This window comes from Cryptotermes secundus, unplaced genomic scaffold, assembly GCF_002891405.2.
Source record: "Cryptotermes secundus unplaced genomic scaffold, Csec_1.0 scaffold7, whole genome shotgun sequence".
Lineage (NCBI taxonomy): Eukaryota > Metazoa > Arthropoda > Insecta > Blattodea > Kalotermitidae > Cryptotermes > Cryptotermes secundus.
This window is the reverse complement of record NW_019727389.1, coordinates 93,292-110,083: the sequence shown is the minus strand read 5'-3', so window position 1 is coordinate 110,083 and position 16,792 is coordinate 93,292. Positions and strand designations below refer to the sequence as shown.

Here is a 16,792-nt window from a genome sequence, read left to right as displayed (position 1 = left end):
CGTGCATCCTGTAAGCGAATGAAGCTTTCCCCACGATGGAACGAACGGACGGATGGACAAGGCGGACGTCAGTAGTTCGGTTGGTATTGCAGCACGGCTTCGCGGGTGCGGTATGCTGCCAGCATTAACCAAGGTGACTCAACGGACAAAATACTTTGCAAAGCGGTCTCTCTATCTCTCTCTCGAGCCTGTTGAGGCCGCGGAGTCACAGTATGGTATTAACGCCGCTGGTGGGTAGGTGTGTTTGTGTTTATCGTTCTGGTTTTCGTATTTTTTTGGTCGATAAAAGGCGTTTGGTCATGAAAGAGCTTTAACGGTACTTCTTGCAGTAAAAGTGCGGCAGAGAAGATGTGTATTGTGATTTTGAACTCTTGTCACGCTTGTGGATTTAATTGCTACAGAACGTTTGTCCTGTAGTTTTTCCTGTTTATGGTAAACCCATAGTGTGGGTGGCATCACATGTCCACGTTTTGAGGGTTCGGTGTAACGAGAGATTTTCAGGATATTGGAGAGTTTTCTTACACGATTATATTGCACAAAGAGTGGAATGTTGTGGTTGGTATCACTTTTATGTAGAACATTAGTATTAAGAACGCTTAGATTTTAAGTTTATGCAGGGCGTAATGCAATTAAGAATTTAGCTTGCGGTCACATGTGTACAGTACCGAACGACAGGAGAAGATATTCGAACCTTGCAGTCGTTGTGTGTGCAGGATACATATACATCTTCTGGATGCATGATAACGAAGAACCAGAGAACGGTACGGAATATTTGCAGTGTGTGTGTATATTCTGCAACTTCTTTGACTCCGCAAGTCGTAATGAAGTGTTAACAAGGAAGAAATGTGCTTACTTGGAAGATGCAGGCAACATTATGTTTATCTCTTACAACGTTAAAACAGCGTTTAACAAAATATGACCTTGGGTTGCGTTCTCTGGCTTTACAAAAACCAACTGTCGGCAGCTGCACCGTAGTACAACTTCCCCCACACCTCACTTCATGTATCAGCTCTTTCTCATCCCCACCCTTCTTCCTCTTTCTGGATGATGTGGGGTGCGTGCGTGGCAGTTGAAATGTTGCTGTGGAACAAAGAGAGTAACTCTGCCTGCTGAGACGTGGCAGTAAAAGTGTTCGATCTTATAGTTTTAACACGAAGATGGCAAATCGCGTTTACTTTCATTGTTATTGGAAGAAGTGTGTGACCAGTGTATGTGAACGTACATTTGGTGATTTTAATTGGTGATATTTGCAAGCGTCCTTTGCCCCTTAGCTGGTCATGGCACTGTTGCCCGAAATTGCTCTCAGTTCTGCAGGCCCAAGGTATATAGGAAGACTCCAGTCAGTTACTTTTTCAAGTGGTAAATCAGGGCGGCTTCACAGAGATAAGCAGTGTGTTGGATAACAGGCGATAGTGAAGTGAAAGTATGCAGCTGGGCGAAACCGTGATCCTTTTAGTACACCTCATGAGCATCGTGATAAAAAGCGGGTATTTAAAATCAGAGAAGCTTAGGCCGGCGACGGGCATGCCTCTTCTAAGTAAGGTAAAAACGGCACTACGCCATGAAGGCTTATGGCGGAGAGGATGTATAGATCCACGTTTTCTTTACCTCGGCACTAATTCGGGGTGAGTGGACAGCTTTACGCCCCGGCCGCTTTACCCCCGGGGTAACAGCCCCCGGTACCCATTGTGTACACGAGGTTGGGTGGACCTAGAGCCGGTCTGGAAGACACGGAGAAGAAAAAATTCTTGACTAGCCTCTTCTAAGTACCGAGACAAAACCAACGCCAATATTGATCCTTTTGTTCTGCCCAGAGGTTTTTTAAGCGAGCTATACCCGTTTCATTTGTCACCAAATCCCCCGTAAGCACAATTCATGGTCACTGCTTTACATCCACCAGTCATTCAAGTTCTCTTAATTGCAACGCCACACTTTTTTTTATCCAGCATATAATGAATTCTCCGTATCCACTGATAAGTATTTAAGAAATATGGATTGTGGAAACTTAAACACACCGTCGGGAGGGATATTCTTGTGGCTCATAGGTGGCTTATCTCTTATCGGGGGAGAAGGCATAACACGAGTTTATGTTTCATAAATGAAGGGGGGAGTGTTTTCAATGTACAGTAGAGCCCCTCGGAATTTCCACGGTATGCTCAGGTCTGAGGGGAGGGTGCACCTTGCCTGCAAGACACCGTTAAAGGTGCTCATCACGATCAGTGAACACACAAACTTGTTCGCAGCGTCCGGATTGAGCGCAAACCGAGGATTGTACTTTTAGCAGAATTGCTTGAAAAGTTAATTGCCCGAACTTCTTTTCGCAGTTAAGACGAAGTGTGTAGGGGTGATTCAGTCATTTCTGTTCAGTTTTATTTCAGTTCTTGGTAGTAACTGTCTGCCCTCGGCGATTAGAAATCGCAGCTGTACACAATTTATAATGTGCATGAACGGAAGAGGAACCAAGTTCAAGGAATTTTAGGGGACGTAAGCAGTTGGTCGTGAAGGGGGGGGGGGTCTTCACACATTAATTTGTGAAATGAATTGAGAACGGAAACGGCAACCTCTTCCAAAATTAAATAAAATTTGAGAGCGTGGTTGGTTGAGGCACTATGATACAAGCCGGAAGGTCGCGGGTTCAAGTCCCGATGAGGTCATTTGATTTTTATCAGTTGACTTAATTCTTCCGGGCGCACAATGGCCCTGGGGTTGACTCAGCCTCTAACAGAAATGAGTACCAGGAATTAATTAAATAATTTTCCTGAGGAGTAAAGCGCGGCCGGCGCGTAAGGCAAACAACTTTACCGCCATCTTTGAGCCTATTGTCTAGATCAGCCGTGTCAAACATGCGGCCCCCATAGCCACATAATGCGACCCTCAACTTTTAGAGCTAATTGATATTAAAATCAATATTAAAATTTTAGTAGAAATATTTTTTGTAAAGACAATTTTCCAACAGACCAGAAGACAAGAAGTCTCACGCAGACATAAATTATCAGGCTGCAGGAAATTCAATGTTTTGCTATTTCTAACATAATTTCTTGTGTAATCTCTCTTTTTACATATTGAAAAGCTGTTTGATACTTGTCAAAAATGGCATTATCTTGCTTTTTAAAACTGTAAGATATGTGACTTTAGGTAATTATATTGAAATTATTCCTAAATAATAAATATAATTAAATTTCCTTGTATCAAAATCTAATGTATATTTCTATCTTGAAGTACGGCCCTGGTCTATTATTTATAGGGCTGAAATGGCCCTCTGTACAAGTGAGTTTGACATGCCTGGTCAAGATAATGTCTGACCTTCAACGCCTCACAACCCTATGGGATACAGGGTTATAGGGATAGCTTTACTTTTACGCGTTAGTAAGACCAATAGAGACGCAGTATTCGCAAGTTTGTGCGTGCTGTGCAGGGGTCGGCACTTACTCCGTGTTATTTGCGACCTTAAGTGCGCAAACCGACAGGTTCGTTATTACCTGGGCCTTGGCGAACCTCTCCACACTCCACCACTAGCGCCTTGGAATGTAATGCACAACTCTCGCCTCGCGGATCTGGGTTCAAGGCCATATTGGGTCTTATGGATTAATGATGACAAAGTTATGTTGTTTGATTATTTCGGGATCTTATTTCGCCTAACCATTTTGTATTATGACCAGGTTACAGGCTGGTCGACGGGAGTTCTCTCCCTATTCTCCCATCCCATTTGAACATGGATTACATGAAATACGGGGGATTTCGTGAGCAGCTGAGGCGGTTTGCTTTTCAACAAAGTTCATGGACTTAATAGGACGTGTTTATGTATCGGGGACCGATAAAATTCCCGCAGGAACGGATCACTGTGGGCATTATCGATCGTGAAGCAGGGACACACGCAAGGAGTGCTGCTTGTTATCTGTGTTATGATTCATGTCCCAAGTTACTTGATGCAGCTGTCAGTCACTGCACACAGATCCTAGATGTACTGTACGTAGCCTTCGGAAAGGCATCCCTTCTAAGCACTGGAGAGGATAAATTCTATTTGCATACTTCTTTTTCATACGGCACGGACCGCATAAGAAAGGATGTGTCCAACAGTTTTCCTGTTGCGTGCGTGTTCCTTTCTGCAGTAACGTTTTATTTACCGAGCCGTTGCCCGACAGTTATAGGGAGATACATATATAGACAGACTAACGGGTGGGATTTATGAACACGCCGTTGAGATGGACTCAGGTGCCATGATATACATACCGAGTTTCATTAAGATTGGTTCAGCCATTCAAAAATTGTTAGGGGGAATTTTTGTATTGCTAGTGGGGTGGGGACTAAGTCCCTTGTACTGCGGCCAATTCTGGCCTATTGTACCAGCCCCAGATGATAGGTGAGGGTGATTGTGGAGCAATTGGTGGAATGAAGATTGGCAGGGAAAACCGAAGTACTCGGAGAAGACCTGCCCCAGCGCCACTTTGTCCACCACAAATCCCGTTTGACTAGACCCGGGATCGAACCCGGGCCGCCGCGGTGAGAAGGCAGCGACTAACCGCTTGAGCTATGGCGCGGCCCAAGTAAGATGTAAGTAGCGAATATGGGCACAGTTTATCTTGTTCAGGAAAGGGTCTAAAGGCACCCTGATGCGAACGCGACATCGAGAGCTATTACAGATTCCGTGAATATTTCGACCATCTGAACTAGTATCAGCAACTCAAAAAGGGCCCTGCTCTGTGGAGTTAATGGAGTTTGCAATTTAACGGCCAGTAGTGTAGTGTTGGTACGTACATGCGTTGGACACACGAAGCAGCATGCATAGAAATATGCATTGCGGTACATAAATTGTACAACAATTTACATGATGTATGCAAATTTGGGAGAGGTACCAAACGCAGCAGCAGTATTTGGAATCCAGAGAAGCAGATGACAGTGTAGCATTAAACTTGGTGTTGGGGAAGACGGGTTGGTGTGGCAGGAATTGGTTTGGGGTTAAGTTGTACAGCGGTAGGCTTTGTTGCGGACGGCGTTGAATATCTCCGTTCCCCCTGCTCTAACTGCATCCTGTACTGAATCCACATTCTCGCATTGCCGTCTTAATATGCAAGAGCAGTTTGTTTATCCGACCTTTTGTTTAAGCAGCTACCAACAGAACGTCCTAAGTCAAAAGTTATGTAATATGTAACCGCAGTGAGGTCATGGATTGCTAGTATGTGGCGGACATTGTTCTGAGTATAAAAGAAACCCACGTAAACAAATTGTCTTCTAACATGTAAACTGTAAACATATTGTGTGTACCGACAACTGACTTATTGCTGCTGACTGTGGCTCTGATAAACGACAGACCCGTCCTCTCGTCAGAGAGTCCGTCCCACATGGACAGGACAGTTAACTGTCAAACAGGAACTAAATGGGTCTCGACACCAAGACAGACCGACCGACCGTCCGTCAGTCGCAGTGTGACTTTGACATAACCGAAGTACTAATTTTGTGTGTGTGTGTGTGTGTGTGTGTGGGGTGGGGTTATTTTAAAATGAATGTATCTACAGAGGTGACCTTGTGATTTAGACTGCAAATCAAGGTAACGGTTACAGTTTGTGGTACCCTTGCGTACACAGATGGGTAGATAGGGCGAATCTAGACGGCTAGGCTGTGTTACAAAAAGAGCTCCATTAGCCAAAGATGGGAAACTGTGAAACACATAGACCGGGTAACCGAGTGGCTGGCACGTTTGGATGAACTTCTTGTCTGATATTACAGATACTCCAGGTTTCTGAAGTTTCCGGAAGTGATATTCTGGATTCGTCGCGCTGCTTATCTCCAGGGTCTCGGTTAACTGATGCTGCACTATCCGTGTTGTGAGTTATGTGGATGATATGCTTCCATGTATCTAATATGATTAAAGAAATTCGGTGGCTGACAAGTAGCAGAAACAAACTAACAACATGCACTGTTTGATCACACACACACACCTCGGAACTGTAAGCACCCATCTTTGACTAGCGTTAGACAAACCGGGTTTCACGTGACAACTGAAAACGTACTGTTTTCAATATTGGTAATACATTCAGACTAAAACGAATATGCGACAGGCTAAAACGTAGAAACTGTCAGCTGAGCCTTTGTTTTTGTTTTCCATTTTTATGCCCCCTCGTTCTATTTACGTGTGTTTCAGTGAGTACCGTGCATTGTAATAAAATATGAATAGGTTTTTATTATTAAAAACCGCATTTTGTTATCAGGCATAGTGAATAGGCGCTCGTTATTAAAAACTGTATTATGTTCTTATATGCATGGAGTAGGCTTTTACTGTTAGAAACTGCATTTCTTTATACGTTCCGTAGTGTCTTTTGCAGTTGGTGAGCATACCGACAGGCAAATGACGCCTTTCGGCTAACTTGTTATACGTTTCATATTTGCTGGTACATAGGCCTTTGGACCTTGGCTAAAATCGAGCGTGAGAGTATCGGCAGACATTTTNGGGCATAGACAGGTCGAGTGGTTTCGTGACAGTTTTTGTGGGTGTGGGGGGGGGGGGGAGTCAGTAAATGGGTCGCAAATGGAAGTAGAACAGCCACAATTGACATAATAGGTTTTCTATGTGTATCACTAGGTAGCAAACGCACGTGCGCATATTTAGAGGTAGGTTTCAGTATTCAGAATGGCGACCGTCCTGCTAAGTATATCTTCTCCTTCTCCTTCAGCTGCATACTGCAAAAGATGTTGCAAGGACAGATCAGTTTGGTTCATTTTTTAATCGATACTTCAGTTCTTTGGGCACCAGCAGTGCGCACGCTATCCAAAACTTCAAAAGATCATTCATTATGCACGCTAAACCATGGGCACACCCTCGTGCATTTGCTACACTGCCTATCGTTATTCTCCTGTCAGCTAGAATCAACTCTTCCACCCGCTGTACAGTTACTTCTGCCGCAATCTCGTCGGGGATAATCTGCCACTTTCGAACGTTCTTGAGAGAATTTCTCGACCCAATTGTGACTCGCTGTATACATTAAACACTATCCACCGTAAACAGGAAAATTTTCTTTACAAATGTCCTTTGCAATACGTCCTTTTGCCCACAACAACCGCGCAACAGAACGTTCGACATCCACCTTACCCCTCGGAATTAGCCTGTAGTGACTTCTGTTTGGTCCTTTTAAATGACACCGTGGTGGCAAACGTTTTTTCAGTTGACGAAGAGGTTGAAACGGAGGTGCGCAAATGGCTAAGACAACAGTCAAGAGACTATATTCTGCGGGTTTTGACACACTGTTAAAGCGATGGGACAGGTATCGATGTTGGTGGAGGATATGTCGAGAAATAGATGTTGTTTTCAGGTTGGAACATCACATTTCTTTTTATATGCATTTGTGACCTGTTTACTGACTCTCCCCCGTGTTATCCAGAATCACAGAATCTGCAACTGCCGCCTCTGTGCTGATGAGTAACCCATTTTTCTTTAAGGAAATGCCTATTAAAGACGACTTTTGAGGAACTCACGCCATTTGTGAAAGGAACTGGTGTATTTTTTGTTCGTGACCCCTGTGGAATTCTCTGCATCACGGCTGTGGTGACTAGTCCGATCGATAAGCACAGTCGACTGGAAAGTGACTCACAGGGAGTTTCGTTATGCACTAGAGTCAAACAGCAGTGGATATCTGGATGTATTGCGTCATGCTGCAAACATTCACAAAACATCAGTTTGACGTCCGGACAGACACAGAAGAAGAAATCCTTTCTCTTCCAAACCATACACAATGACGAAAGAAAATGATGCATAACCACAAAAGTGGCATATAGCGCACAAGTTGATTTTGCTATTCTTTGGGTGTTTTATAGCAGTAAGAAATAAGTAGTGCTCGTATTTTGTTCTTTCAGCACTTTTTAGACGCTGGAGAAGGATATGGGAGTACTGTACATAAGCTATTAATTGATTTCTAGAAAGCCTGTGAGTCAGTAAGACGATAAATTTTCATTGAATGCCGTGTATGTGTGTACTGTCGTTGAAAGTAGCTTGGATGTTTAAAATGTCTGTAAACAGAACCTGTAGCAGAAGGCCAGGTAAACATTTGTCTGCTTTTCCTGTTCACAGTGATCGGGAACAAGGAAGTTAGTATTAGTCATCCTTGCTTTAAATGTGCAGTTGAGGAGGCCTAAGAAAATGAGGGATTGAAACTGAATGAGACACATCAGCGTCTAGTTCATGCTAATATTTATTTCACGAACATAAATATCATAAAATACAAAAAAAAAAATGTCGGCTGTAGGTGGGGAGGTTGTAGAAGTTGGTGGGAAAGCTGTATCCTCGTCCGACAAAATCTTAACCGTAGAGATGGGTAATAAATCCCGCAGTAATAGTGAAATATGTCTATTTTGGCCACCAATGTCTCTACTGAAATTTGGCCGTAGATGGCCAGTGTAAAAAATACCGTTAAAATCTTTGTGCTTGCATGTGCGCGCGCATGTGTATATAGTGCCTACATAACTATTGACCCGGTAATGTCTGTGTTTATTGCTAAACACTTTGGAATAATATCAGAGAAAGAATATTAAACGATTCATTGTTTTGTTTTATAAATTTATGTTTAATTTCTTCGATAGAAGGCTCCCTCCAAGCTTTCAAAATCATTAGTGCTTCCCGCTATCACCTTTGCTACACCATTTCGTTAGCTGACTACAATTTAATTAATTGTAACATGCTACACTGCTCCCTATATAGCCTCTAGGAAAACGAATGAAAGGTTCACAAACAAAATAGTAGATATATTATCGCACTTCCTTTGGAGGTCTATCTGTCAGGTGCCTATAGAAATTCCGGATATTGCTATCAAGTCACTGATTGAAGGGCAAGCTACCTGACCGAGATATATTTTGTTTATCCATGGGAAAGAAGGTGCAGCAGGAAGGGTGTTTGGCAGGTATATAGGAGGGACAGCTGGGTAAGAGGTTTTGTTAGTACAATCAGCACAAAAATCCATTGTGGTCAAAATACTCCTGAATTGAAGTCTGTACAGAACAAAAGCATCAAGTGCAAGAACTGAGGAACAAGATGCAAGATGGATGGACAGACGGATAGATGACCGAATTAAACAAGGTTAATCATGTGTAAATTAATGCGATTTTGTCAGATCCATAAAAATGCCGTTATGACAGGTGGCCAGCTTCACAGATTACATTATGTTTCACATGCCAGTACCAATTATTTTGAGTCCTTCAGACTTTTGGAACCGAATTTTACAATTCATAATTGCATCCGTGAAGAAATTAAGGGATGCTTGCTACCGTTTGGACCATGAACCTTTTTGATTTCCTTGTCTATTCAGAAATGTAAAAGCGTATAACATACAGAGCTCAATTTTACCAATTGTTTTGTTCTGTGTGAACACTTTTGTCTGACATTAAGGGATGTAGGCAGAGATTAAGGATAATTGGGAATTGGGTGGTGGAGAAAGTTCTGGGGTGAGGACCTTCATAGTACCTGTTCTTTGACAAATGTTAGGGAGATAAGTGGGCTGAATGTGCAGCACATGACAAATACGTGTAGTTTTGGTAGGAAAGTCTGACGGTAAGGTACCATTTGGAAGTTTCAGGCGCAGATGGGAGAGACGAAGCCTAATCAGTGCCATAACCTGCGAGAGAATCTGTTTTATAGACCAGCGTGGTATGTAAGAGTAAGTGTAGAATGTTCTTATTAGTTTTATTAATGTGCTGTTTAATTTCCCTTTCTTATAATCATTGTTACATCCTTGTGCAGGGAACGGCAGACTCAAGAAGCACGGGAACTTGAGAAGCAGCAGAAAGAACGGGAGGAGCGAGAAAGGGCAGAACGTGAACGTCAAGAACGAGAGAAGGTAGAGCGGGAGAGGCAGGAAAGGGAAAAAATGGAAAGAGAACGCCGTCAGGAGCGAGATCGGATTGAAAAGCAGCGAGCAGCTGAACAAGCTGTTCACAAACATTTTGAGGAGTCTCTTCGTTTGGCACATCAGAAGGTAAGTTCACTCTGTTGGATATACTGTATTTTTGTTATGGAGGTTGTGTGAAATATGCAAGTCCTTAGTTTTGGTGGGTGCAGGACCGCCTCTGTGGTCTAGTGGTCGGAGTTCCTGGCTACAGATCCAGAGGTCCGGGTTTTCTGAGGAGTAGTGGGTCTGGAATGGGGTCCACTCAGCCTCGTGAGGGTAATTGAGGAGCTATTTCAAGGAAATAGCGGCTCCGGTCTGGAAAACCGAGATTAACGGCCGTGGGGATTCGTTGCCCTTACCACGTGACATGCTCTATCCGTTAAAGTTGGCACTAACATCGCTGACAAGCGGCGGTCGCTTGGTCGGTATAGTTCGCTTGAAACCACGGAGTTTAGTTTTTTTTAGAACATGTGACATGATTTTCTTTTATTTGTTTATTTACACAGATATGAAGGAGGAAAGTGTAGTCATATAGGGCTCGATGAGATTATGTGAAGCGCATTGAAACATGTGACACAAGAAGTGGTTCATTGTGTGCTTCAGATTTCTAGGCACAATAATTTCCTAGAAGGAAGATGCCCAACCAGAGAGCCTCCTTGAAGTCAAGTATGAACTTACATTCTTGTGATTTGTAACTGCTATGTTAACTTCGTTTCTCCCCCCCCCCATCTGATAAACTTTTGGGAAGAGCTAATCTCCCACTTTCCTTTAGGTAGAAAAACTGTATTATGTATGTATCAGTAAACCAATACAGTTTGAGAAGATGCAGTGCTCGTTTTATGAAGTACCTGTTGAAATGGCCTCAGGCATAATGATATTATCACATGATCGAGTGACAAGACGGGGTTTAGATTGGCAGTAAGATTTATGGAACTCTTAGGGATCCGTGACTACAAGTAATTGTAACCGTTTCACAAATTGACACACTTTACAGTTCATTAGAGCACACACTTAGGTCTTCTCTGCCTGCTGTTTCTGAACCACTCTTCTGGTAAGGGCTACCAGTGGTGGACGTTCCCCTTCCTCTGCGTTCCTGAACTATCCCCAGCCTCAGCTACCGGCTTCTCACAGCGACAGCTCCGAAGGACTGAACTGCAGTAGCGCTCTTAACTCACTCACCAACCAACTCATCTCACCTGTCAGTCTATACTCACTAGCTAACTGTCCTGCTTGTAGCATCTCAGAACAGACAGCACAGAAAATATCTTTCCTCTGTTGCTGTTTATGGGTCGTTGTCTAGTTGTTTATTTCGTGGTCTTTCATGAATATTGGTTTAAGTGTTCAAGTAATGTCAAGGCCATTTCCTCTGCAGTGTGGGTATTACTGATGAGTCATTTTTTTATGTATGCTGTTGGTATGTTGTCTGACATAATTAATATCCATACCGAGTGTCATAAAGGTGATATCAGGTGAACAAAATTCATTCCTACAGTATCCATCATATTGGAAATTTAGTAGTCGAAAGTTTACACATATTCAGTCTTCCATTTGCTTATTTGTCAATGCATTTTAGAAGTTTGATGAACCTCCCTCAGATAAAATAGGGTTACAGTCAACTGACACAGACCCAAATGAAATGATAATTTTAATGTAGCTGTGTCATAATTAATTTAGTTCATGCATGCATGGATGGAAAGACAGATATGCCTTCTGTTTCATATATTTTCATTTTAAAACAAACAAAAGTGAGGTGATGCCAATTTTATGACAGGTGATAACAGTTTCAAGATTCACGTTCCACGCCATTAGATAAGAGGAGGCTTAGTATGAGTAATACCATCTGGAATTTTTGGTTACATAATACTCAGTGCAGCCTTTGAAGTCTTGGGTCTTGCACAACACAGTATTATACAGAGGTCATCAAAAAGCCTTCCAAAAGTTCTGAAGCTGGCTGGGTGAGGAGATGGTGCTACTGTTGTCGCCTTGCATTGTGTGTGTCCACATTTCTGGCATAGCTGCCAGGCCAGTAGCATATACACGTCACAGTTCATCTCCATTGTTGCACCAGTAAATCTATAAACAGCTGCTGTGAAGCGAGCTTAATGTGTTAAGTGTGTTGCGCTATAATCCGAAGCCCCTGCTACTGTATTCGCTCAGTTGTGTCAAAATGCCATGAAAGACTGTCATTGAAACAAATGTTCCTGTATGATACGTATATGAGAAATAAGGAACCGATTCCAGGAAATTTCAGGATGTAATGCTTCCAAGTAAAAAAATATCCATACAGTTGTAAATAAATAGACTGGCTCATTGTTAGACAAAAAGAAGAAGTGAATCAAAATGCGAAGTTCCCACAGAAGAGAGAATGAAATGAGTGCTAGTTTTGAACATTTTGCTCGATGATAAAGTAGGCATCTGGCAAAGGGGAAGATAGAGTTCGAAATTTTCGAATTTGCTGTAATTGTGGGAAGGACATTAATATCTAACAGAAGTGCAAGGAATGCTTTCCTGACAGGAACCATTTCTGGAATATGCTATGATCTGGGCGTGTACTCTGCGCTGTGCAGGGTGATGGCAGTTGTGTGTGCTGCTCTTGCCTGCTGGCTAAAGAATTTGTAGGAGGCTTTCAAGAGGACTTTTGCGTATGATGTTGAGTTATGAAGAATGGGATTTCGTATGTGGTATATTTGCAGGTAAAATTAAACATAGTTGGAACGATTATATATTCCTTCCACCTCCCCATTTCTCAAGCTCTGTGTCTGCTACTCACATTTGCAAATATAAATAATAAAGGTTTGAATTGTGAGCACAATGGACAAGATTCAGTTTCAGCAAAAAGTTCTGTTGTAACTCATGTTTTGATTACTGACAAATTTACTTAACCCATAAAATCCCCATATTAGATCATTAGGTATTAAGTAGAAACAAATGAAACCATACTTTTTAGGCAGAGTGGTAGCATTGGGTATACTGACTCCTGGAAGATTTTTATTTTATTTAAGTTTCCAAAATCTCATTGTAAAAAGATTATTTCTAAATATTGTTATTTATTTCTTTGAACTTTTAAGCCTAGTTTTGAATATAATCTTCAGTGTTATTCCAATTTTGTGTACAGCCCAATGTTTGTAGTATTCCAGATTAGGGTAGTCTTCAATTAATTTTATCTGAATTTTATCTTACTGTATATAATTAAGGAACTCAGGATAGCAGTCAATTAAATTTGTGAGGGAGTTGGCCCCAGTCTTTGTTTGCAGAAGGGGGTTATGCGAAACCATGCATCCAGTTGTAAGGCAGGGAGCAGCCCCCCCCCCCACACACACACACACAGTTAGTTCGAAAATGAGAGACTTGGTGCCATGTTGTGTTGGCTTCTGAGAGAATACCAGACATTAGCAGTGGGTGTTCTGCAGAAGAACACATTCGTTTTTAGCTCCCAAGTTTGAACATAGTTTGGGGGGATTTTCGAGACTACAGTTGCACGCTCTTCCTTTTTTAATTGGACATTAAGATTTTTATGACTCCTTAAAATGTTCAAAAGAGTCACTTAGAATCCGAAAGGAGACTTTCTTTCCGAAATTTGGAAGTGAGGAGGGACTCTTTTTTTCAGAGCAGGCTGGCACTAAACAGCCTGTAAAATTCAGTGCCGAGGGCTACTTCACTAAATTCAAAATTGGTATTCATAAGAATTTAGGCTATCAGCGAACAATGTGGTCAAAGTACTTTGACCACAATATACAGAAATCCTAGTTCAACTGGCTAAACAAATTGAATACAGATAAGCAACATCAAAGTCAACTGTTAGGAGGCCCAGCTCCCCAGATGTCTGTATGATCCACCCAGAAATCCATGCTGGCTCCCAGCAGGCCCTTAGTCTTAACCTTAGAAGAAGCAGTATAAATTTCCGTCAGAAACAAGTCTCACTTAAAACATTCTATCAGCGTAATCCATCATGAAACCACAACAGGTAATCCCATACCTTACAGCAGCGGCTGCAGGTTCCATGATGACTAATGCTTTTGATGGCGTTACAGTGTGGCACAAACTGCAGTTTCATCACTCTCACCACTAGAAAGTGGCACTAAATTCAGAATGCCCTGATATTTTCTGCTGGACCGTGTAGCAAATGTCAGTGAAGCACAGAATGTTTTGGCAGTGTGTGTGGCTGTTGTGTGGGTTCTTGGTGAAGAGCGGCACATGCTGTTCCTCAACAAAGCTGAGGCATGGCATGGGTGTGCTATGCAGGCTAAAAGATCAGCATGAATTTGGCGTGACTTGCGCGTTTGTCCGTGCTACATTACAGCAGTATAGGGATCAAAGTCAACCATTTGCCTTGCCTTCTCCTTGCTGGAGGAAATTACGTGTTCACCATGTTATGAAGTTGAGACTTCGGTCTTCGGGGAAGGGGGCGTGACGTCATGTTAATTAGTAGTTTGATAATCAGCCATCTACCAAACTACATGGCGTCACATTCTGGAAGACTGCAGTCTTAGTGACCACTAACATGAGAATCTTATTTCATGCTGTAGAGCTATTATACAGTCATTTTTGCCACTTTTCTTTCATTGCCTGAGGAGTCGCTATCACAAAAGGAAATATATGCTTTCGTTTCTGTGCCAGTTTTTCAAAGCGATTTTTTTTTTGTGGTTCGGTTAATCCGTTAGGTTGGGTCCTTGGTTAGCCGTTGAAAATCTCATTCAAGAATTGGGATGAAAAGTCTGATTTCTGCTCTTCTTGAACTGCTCCGTGAATCAGCGTCTCACCTTTACTTAGTGACATACATCATTCATTCATCATTAGAAAATTACCAGCTTCTGATTTAACATGCTGGAATATTCCGTATTTAAGCATCCTGTTGCAAGCCATATTAAAATGTCTGTGTATAGACAGTCCGTCAATGATGCAACAGATTGCTCCTTTCTCTTCTACATATTCTTTAACGCAACATGTTTCGGCTTTAGATGACCATCCTCAGGTGCATTAATATGTGGTAAAATCACACGCTGTGGTGCACTCAATAAAATAAAATCTATTAAAAGCTTTCATCACTTTGGTGAAATTCTACTGAAGCTCACAAGGGGTGGCCTCCACTTGTTTAGAACTAATCGTATATGTTCTCTCTGTGTTTTGTTGCGGCAGCTTGTTTGTGCGTTGTTCCCTCTAGCAGCGTGTGGTGTTGTCTTCACTTGCGAACATGAAAAACAAGCTGCTGCAACAAAACACAGAGAGAGCATATACGATTAGTTCTAAACAAGTGGAGGCCACCCCTTGTGAGCTTCAGTAGAATTTCACCAAAGTGATGAAAGCTTTTAATGGATTTTATTTTATTGAGTGCACCACAGCGTGTGATTTTACCGCATGTTACTGCAGTGTAGCAGTTTTAAGACACATGAGGATGGTCATCTAAGGCTGAAACATGTGTTAAAGTATACGTAGAAGAGAAAGGAACAGTTTGTTGCATCATTGACGTACTGTGTTATACATAGACGTTCTGATGCTGGAATATTCATGCACCAGTGGGAAATTGAAACATGCATAGTTTTTTTTTATTGCTAGTGGGGTGGGACTGAGTCCCTTGTACTGCAGCCACTTCTGGCCTATTGTACCAGCCCCAGATGATAGATGACGGTGATTGTGGAGCAGTTGGTGGAATGAAGATTGGCAGGGGAAACCGAAGCCAGCGACTAACCGCTTGAGCTATGGCGCGGCCAACCTGCATAGTTACAGTTAATACTTCTGTTACCAGATGGCATTGGGCATGCAGGGGTGACGTAAATGCACTATATGTATGCAGTATTAAAACTTGGCCCTGTGCTTAACTAATTAAGCACTACGCCATGAAGACGCGTGGGGGAGCGGATCTATAGATGCACGTTTTCTTGACCTCGGCACTAGTTGGAGGTGAGTGATAAGCTTCACGCCCCGCCCGCTTTACTTCTGGGGAATGAGCCCCCGGTACCCATTGGATAGGAGGCTTGGTGGGCCCCAGAGTCGGTCTGGACGACGTGGAGAGGAGAAAATTCTTGACCTCGCCGGAACTCACGCTCCGACCCTGCTCCTTCCCAGCCCGTAGCCCTTCTCTATACCGACTGCGCTATTCCGGCTCTCATGTATACAGTATTATGAAATTATATTAATTTATTTGGGAATAATCTTTTTATGTTTCTTAAATTATACTTTTGTTACAGAATCATCCTCACTTCGTTTAGGCATTTTGCTTGGTAAATGTACACCAATTTCTGCACGCCTCTAAGTTGCGCCACGGAGTTATTTGTCATGATAATGTCACTTCAGTAGGTGCTTCATTTTTGCCACCTCCAAATGACATGCGATTTCTTGGGCTTCATAGAAGTGCCGTCGTTACTAGCATATATTCACCAGTTGCAAAGAGTTGTGTTTAATTGCTCCAAGGTACACAAACACATGGAATGTGCCTACATTCAGCCATTACTGTGATGATGATAACCAGTAACTGATAACCAGTTCCGTTTATGGTGCATGTATGTCCTTTACTAACCTGAGTAGAAGACGCAGATATGAAATAGTAAACATAGGAGATAACTAGCTTAAGTCATCCATACCATAACAGGATTAAAATGACTTTAGTGCTGCTAACCGTGGTCTGGCGACGGAGAACTGCCTCTTCTCTTACCTCATTACAGCATGCTCTGTAGGCAGAAGAGAGGGTGGGCCTTGGTTGGCAAAAAGAAGTAAAAAATTAAGAGGCCGTGAAGGCCCATGAGGTCCCACATTATCTAGTCTAGACAATCGGCTCAAATATGGCGGTAAGGTTCAGCTACCATATTAAAATATGTGGAAGGCGTATCACACGTATTATGAAGCAGATACGTAATCTTCCAGTAATCTTTACTAGTAAAGACAACACCACACGCTGTGGAGGAAACACACAAACCAGGGGCGTATGG

At 42.5% G+C, this 16,792-nt stretch overlaps 1 protein-coding gene across 3 annotated transcripts in view; it reads left to right on the top strand.

Moving 5' to 3' along the window:
- The window catches only part of LOC111864611, a 629,006-nt gene that overhangs the window by 576,052 nt on the left and 36,162 nt on the right, over nucleotides 1-16,792 (top strand). For all 3 annotated transcript variants that reach the window (XM_023851980.2, XM_023851979.2, XM_023851978.2), the window contains exon 9: nucleotides 9,722-9,956. In XM_023851980.2, coding sequence (XP_023707748.1) covers nucleotides 9,722-9,956 — 235 coding nt within the window. The remainder of the gene's footprint in view (nucleotides 1-9,721; nucleotides 9,957-16,792) is intronic.